The sequence below is a fragment of the Cryptosporidium hominis genome (assembly GCF_000006425.1).
Source record: "Cryptosporidium hominis TU502 chromosome 5 CHRO015137, whole genome shotgun sequence".
Lineage (NCBI taxonomy): Eukaryota > Apicomplexa > Conoidasida > Eucoccidiorida > Cryptosporidiidae > Cryptosporidium > Cryptosporidium hominis.
This window is the reverse complement of record NW_667079.1, coordinates 1-6784: the sequence shown is the minus strand read 5'-3', so window position 1 is coordinate 6784 and position 6784 is coordinate 1. Positions and strand designations below refer to the sequence as shown.

The window sequence follows — 6784 nt, the reverse complement described above, 5'->3', positions numbered from 1 at the left end:
TTTATTTTTTGGAGTTTTCTGTTTTTTGTAAAGATAGTCGTCGTTTTCATTATATTTATCCCTGACTGAAACTAAAGGAGTAAAGCATTCATCTTCGAGTAATTCTTCTTTAGTTTTTTTTAAATAGTACTCCTCGAATGTCATTTCTTTTTTAGTATTTGTTTCTTCAGGAATTTCTGAATTGCTTACTGGTACTGGACTATTTTCTTTAATTTCTTTTAATTTTTTATTTCTAAAGTCGTTTGGTACCTCTCCATTTAAAGTATTATTAATATCCTGGATGATTCTGCTTGAAATTTTACCAACAGTAGTGTTTAGGGGTGAATTACTTGAATTTAATTCATTTCCAAAGCTTCTATAAGAGTTACCAAAAAGATTATCTGCAAGTTTGTCATTAAAGCCAGGAGAGTTCTTTTTAATTGTAACAGACCTCCTCCTGACTCCACTAATAGTGGGAGTATCATGTGGTTGATTGTCATTCAAATGTGTTTCTGAACTTGAAACTTCATTCTCTTTTATTGAAGAGCTTTGATTAGAATCATTTGTTACTTCTAAACAAACAGAATCACTACTGTTATACGTAGAAATAACTTTGTAATTTTTGTTTACCATATACTTATTTACACTACTGACATTATTGCTGGAATTTGCAATGTTAGAGTAAATGTGAGAAATATAGGAATTAAAGTCAAAGATATCATCTTCAGATTTTGTTGTAATGAAATTTTTTACTGTTGTAACAATATTTAAAATATGATCAGAATGCTTTTTAATATTTACTGGGATATTTGGATATAATCCAAGAATTTCTACACTATTCATTGGCTGTTTTTGACATATTTTTATTATCATTGACTCTTTGAGAACATAACTAGGACTAACATCCAAAAGTCTTGCAATAGAATCCCTCCAAATAAACAAATAATAGCTTACTAACGTAACGATTGCACTATCTATGGGAGTTTTGTAACTCGATTTGGATATCTTAGTTCTAACTCCATAGCAAAGACTCCAAACATCCAATGGCTTTTCAAAGTATTCTTTTAGACAGATCTGGCGACTATTGTGAAGTACAGTTAACAGTGCTGATGGGTCCAAATCTGTGACTTTTACTAATTTACTTCCATTTTCTCCTTCAATTAAAAAATTATTATAACTACCAAAGTCCATCCTTTCTATGATATCTGGCTTAAGTATAATTAAGTTGTCATTTACCTCCATAAAAGCATCTGAAGCCAATACAGGAGGTTCAGTATTTTTATGCCTATGTAATAACAAAAGGTTCTTCATAATATCATAAATATAAAGTAAATAGTGTGTATCGCCTCTAGCATACTCTATTAATTCATTACTTAGAGGTCTTTCTCTCCAGTCTGCTAATTGGAATCGCTTATCAATATCTAGGGAACAATATATACTCAATAAATTCTTAAGCGAATATCCTCCAGGGGTATTAAGAATTCTAGCTGCTTGTCCAGTATCAAACATATTTACAATATAGACAGAAAAATCCCTTTGTAACCAGATTATATCGTAATCTGATCCATGGAGAACTTTCAGAATCTTTGGATTAGCTGTTAGTTCATTAAGCATTTGAATTTCATTGAACAAATTAAAAGGATCAATGATGTAATCATGTGTTCTTGTGCTTAGTTGTATTAATGAAACAAATCCTTTATAACTTTGATTTGAATGGTGCTCAACATCAATAGCAAGGAGAAAAGGACTACTTTCTTCATTCATACTACTTTGACTATAGTGAGATTCCATTAAATTCAGAATATCATCTATCATTCTTCTTAAATCTCCAGGTTCTTTAATGAATGTCAAAGGAGTATTAGATAAAGGCAAATAGAGTTCTGGGCTTGAATATTTTATATTGAAATGAGCATTTGGTATTTCTTCATTATTAGAATTGGGAGTATCTTCATCTTCTCCTGTTCGATATACTGTCCCATTAACTCCCCAATTTAAAGACTTTAGCTCGCGTTGATATATATTACCGATCTGGAAGTGACTTCTAACAATAAACTTTTGGCATAAAACCAGCTCTTTAGAATGTAAAAGTTTATTTAATTCATCAATCAGAACTATTCCAGTATGATCAGAACCAACTGGAGCCAAACATGGAATATTTGTCGAGTATATTCCTGGATATAGACATGGCAAAATATAAGTCTTATTGTGATGATCTCCTTCAAGTAATTTATCCTTTGTCAGATTTATCCTATTAGTCTCCTTTTCAACATTCATGAATGTAAGTCTTTCAACTATCTTTTTAAATTTTTCATTTGTTTCTTCCAAACTATATGGTTTGGAAAGAAGTCTTGGAATGAACTTAAAAGTAAAATTATTGATTAAATTTGACCACAATGTCTGAATCATTAGAGACTTCTCAGAATCATTCAAAATGTTCATTGTTCTATTTCTCATTCTCACACAATTCTCACAGTTGTATGAAACTAATACGTTCTCAGAAATACATTTTTCAATTTCATGGTTACTGAAAATAATATCTTCTGCACCTGAGTTATTAACCTTTGTAATCTCTAAATCATCTTCTCCTTCACCCAAAGAAATATTGTCCTTCTTTAACTCCACTCTTTCTCTTTTTTTACTTGCCATAACTAATAGGTTTAAGCAATATATTTTTGCATTTACCTTTAAGTATATAAATATATATAAATATATGTAAAGATTTGTAAATTCGTTAAATAACCAATGACAATGTTCTACTATTGTAAATTATCTATTTATTTATTAGATAACTCTAGTGAGCACTGATGTTAAGTATTCTCTAATATTAAATTCCAAATGCTTACTTTAAAAATAGCCTTCCGAAACTCATATATATATGCCAAAGATACTTTATTATCCTTTAATAATCCATTTACTTCAAAGAAACTATCTAGTTATATCAATAACTTCAAAAATTAATGAGTTTCCTATTAATCTATCTTCCTTTCCCAAGCACGTCAATTCTTGATTATTTTCTTTTTTTATTAATATCATAAGCGGTACTGAAGGTACCAATAATAAAATGTTAATGCAACGCGCGCCAATCTATTTATCTACAAAAGAAGGAAAAAAAATTAGAAAATAATGAATTATAAAAAATTAGTAGTTAAATACCTAATTAATATTATAAAGAATAATATGAATAATCCAATGAGCTATAGTTAATCAAAACCCTTCTTTAGAATAGTAATTATAATATGAATTTAGTATCTTGAAAAGTTACCTATATGGCCACTGTGATGGCTTACATTATTATGATGGTTACTGTTGTGAGAGTTGTGAGTATTGTGAGTATGAATACGATGAGTGTTGTTACGGATGTTAAAGTTAGAAACATAGTTTTTATTATTGTTATTATTTTGTTGTCCTGCGCCTATAATAGACATTAAAAGTCTGCCAGCATTATTAGATTTTAACTGGTTATTAAACTTTAAGTTGTTAGAATCATAAGAAAGAGAAGAAGAAACCATATTTGAAGCAGATGAGAGAGGTGGATACTCATTGGTATTTGAAATATTCTGTTTAAATTTTGATTCAAAATAATTATTATGATTTAAATTGCGATTATCAATATTGTCGATTATATTCTTATCCACTAATTTAGATGCTATTCCAGCAGCATGGAGCTTCTGAAGAATACTTTGTTCTGATGACATAAGAGAGTGGTTATTGTTCTGTACCTTAACTTGAGATTGACTAAATTGTGAATTCTTTGAGAGAGCAGGAAATGAAGTTGAGTTGTCTGAAATGTTGTTACTAATACTCTTATCAACTTCCTCAGTATTTCCATTTCTATTTAACCAACTAAAATTAGAAGCAGAGACCTGTATACCATTTTCAAATTGAGTTTGTCCTCGAACTAATTGTTCTGAAATACCCTTACTTTTGCCGCTTTCCTCGAAACCATTTCTAACTGTATTTGCATTCTTAATCATTGGAGGTCTAAAATCTACTACAGCATCATTATTGTCATCATCAAAAATAGGGGTATTCACATCAAACAATGAAAGATTAGCCGGGCCATTTAAAAAAGTCTCTGAGATTGATGATGACTTCCTATTACTAATATTCGTAGAAAAAACTGATGAAGACTGTGTCTTTTCGCCTCCAATCAATCCGCTTTTCAAATTAACAGAATTATTAGCTTGATTAGTAGTACTGTTCTGATGGTTGTTTGTATTATTATGAGAATTTAGCGTACCACTTTGACCAAGTCTATTCATAAAACTATCCCTATTATGTTGTTGGTTGTTATGGTTATTGTGGTGTCGACCGTGTTGATTATTAGATTGACCTGAATTATTATGAAAATTTCCATTAACATTGCTTGAAATGTGGATCTGATAATCTTTGGCAGAACCATTATTTAAAGAAAATGTATTACTAACATTTATTGGAGTTTCACCAGAAATAGGAATTGAAACAAAATTCTTCTTCTGATTAGATTGAGAAAAAGATGATGACTTCCTATCATTAGACTCCTTTTGTCTCTCTACATATTGATCTAAAGTCAAGTCTTCTGCCTTCATCTTATTTTCTGCTTCCCTAATATCCCCCAATGTCATACTAGTCATTTCAGAACAAGGCATATCCCACAAGTTTTCGTTTGGTTGTCTTATTATGCTTCTCCTACCGGTACCACCTATCTGTCCGGAAAAAACTCGGCCTCTTTGACCACCTCTACCTCCTCTCGAGCCAAACCCTGTTGCCCCAAATCTCCCACCAAATGGTTTCGTAGATTCAGCTGATTCCACAATAGCTGGACGGGATTCAAGCAATAAAGACAAAATCTCCTTCTTGTATTGATCATCTATAGCCACTCCAGAGCCTAAAGTCTCGTTCTCACCATTCCCCTTCAATGCCAAACCTATTATTAATAATAGTGAGATAGAATATAAGGAGCTAGGATTTTTTCCTTCTTGTGAAATTGGACATGAAGACAAAGTTTTATCTGCCTGCTCAGATTCATTCTCTAATACATTTTGCAACATGTTCAAAAGATTCTTTCAGATTTCCTCTATAACTAACTTTTCTTTCAACCTTTTAAGTCAAACTGTTTTATTGCATCCGCCAATTTTGTAAAAATAATTCCATATTTGGGCGCCAGCGCCAATCTCCGTCTTATGGCCCTCATCTTCTGCATGCTTCAATTTTTTAATTCAAAAAAAGAAAATTATTTAGTTACCAAGAAATTATACCAAAAACTTACTCTCTTTTTTTTACTCCATAAAATATTCTTTAAAATATCAGATATATTTAATTAATGTAAAACATCTTCAAATATGCTCAAATACCCTAAATTTTACTACTACTTTCTTATTTACCTGCATCTTACTGTGTGAAAACTATACTAACCTAAAACAACTATTATTCTGCTTCAAAATAAAAATGCCTTATTAGAAATCTGGTTAGAGTAGTCTAATAAAGAAATAATTATGAAAAAAACTTAAACAATTATTTCTCCTTGTTTGTATAATTAAAAAAAAAAAAAAAAAAACAAAACTCTTCAATAAATTAAGTGGATACTATTTTAATTTAAAAACTAATACAATCATACATTTAAATATACTGTTTTTTGTCAAAGCTTAACTTAAGCTGCTAAACTTTAGATAATGAGTTACTCCAAGGTCAATTGGTAAAATTCCAAGTTTCCAATTTTCCTTTCACTTCATCCACTTATAACCACTCATAATAGTTAAGAATATTAACTATGTCTTCCACATCGGTTCTCTGCTACTTTTTTTTTAAAAAAAAGTTCAAAGTTTTCCTGAAATCCAAGGGATAATTTACCAAAATGCGGGGAAACGGATTTTGGTGATAGGATCGTTGCAAGGATCTTATCATGAAAGATCTATTTTTTGAAAAGGATATTTGTGTACTAAGTAGTTAATTTCAGTTTAATTATAATCAAAACCGAACAGTTTTAAGGCGTAATAAATAGTCTAATAGCTTCCAAAGTTATTATTTTAGGAAAAAAACTATCAATAATAATAAAAGTTATTAAGATATTAATACTTTTATAATTATTGCAACCATTAGTATTATTATTATTATTACTATTATTACTATTATTATTACTAATATTAATATTACTACTATTTTATTAAAATATACAGTTTTAAGTTAATTTAATATTGGAATCGAGTACCGAAAATCAAAATTATTCAAAAATTAAATAATTACGTGTAATTTGAAACATTTATAATACATGGATCACAAACAGAGTACAAACTAAGTAAATTTTGAGAGTAAAGGGGAATTTTTTGTATTAATCTATACCTACTACTCAAAAGTAGGGAAAGACTGAATACAACAAATGAAATACTACTTCAATTATAATCAAATGATAATGCCTTAATATTTTCATTTTCCGCTATCCAAATCTAATGAAGAGAAAAAAATAGATATTCTATTGAAAATCAACATTTCATTAATAATTATTATTCAAGTTTTACCATAAATGATAAATTATTTTTAAAAAAATAAAAACCAAATATATAAATAGGCCCAGCACTCAAAATTTGACTAATAACAAATCAATGTTATTAAAGAGAAGAAATAGCTATTAAAATAATATTTATCTCTAGCTTTAGAAGAATAAAGTGGTAATCAAAATCAAAATTGTTAAAATAAAATCCTTAAGATGTCTGAATTCTACAATAAAATCGATAAGACTGAAATTTCTACAGATTCATTAATCTTTAGTAAATATTCAAATGAATTTAATTATCCAGAAGTAGATTCCGCAATAAAAAAAGTTCATTAC

The 6784-nt window shown here is 29.2% G+C and overlaps 2 protein-coding genes across 2 annotated transcripts; both read right to left on the bottom strand.

Moving 5' to 3' along the window:
- On the bottom strand, window positions 1-2625 carry Chro.50386 (hypothetical protein; the record flags this gene model as incomplete). Its single annotated transcript, XM_660668.1, has 1 exon — window positions 1-2625. A coding segment is annotated over one exon (2625 nt), but the record flags the coding sequence as incomplete, so codon positions are not given.
- Window positions 2626-3221: 596 nt separating this feature from the next.
- Window positions 3222-5009, bottom strand: Chro.50387 (hypothetical protein). Its single annotated transcript, XM_660667.1, has 1 exon — window positions 3222-5009. The coding sequence occupies one exon, from the start codon at window positions 5007-5009 to the stop codon at window positions 3222-3224; it is 1788 nt and encodes a 595-aa protein (XP_665759.1).
- Between the last annotated feature and the right edge of the window lie 1775 nt (window positions 5010-6784).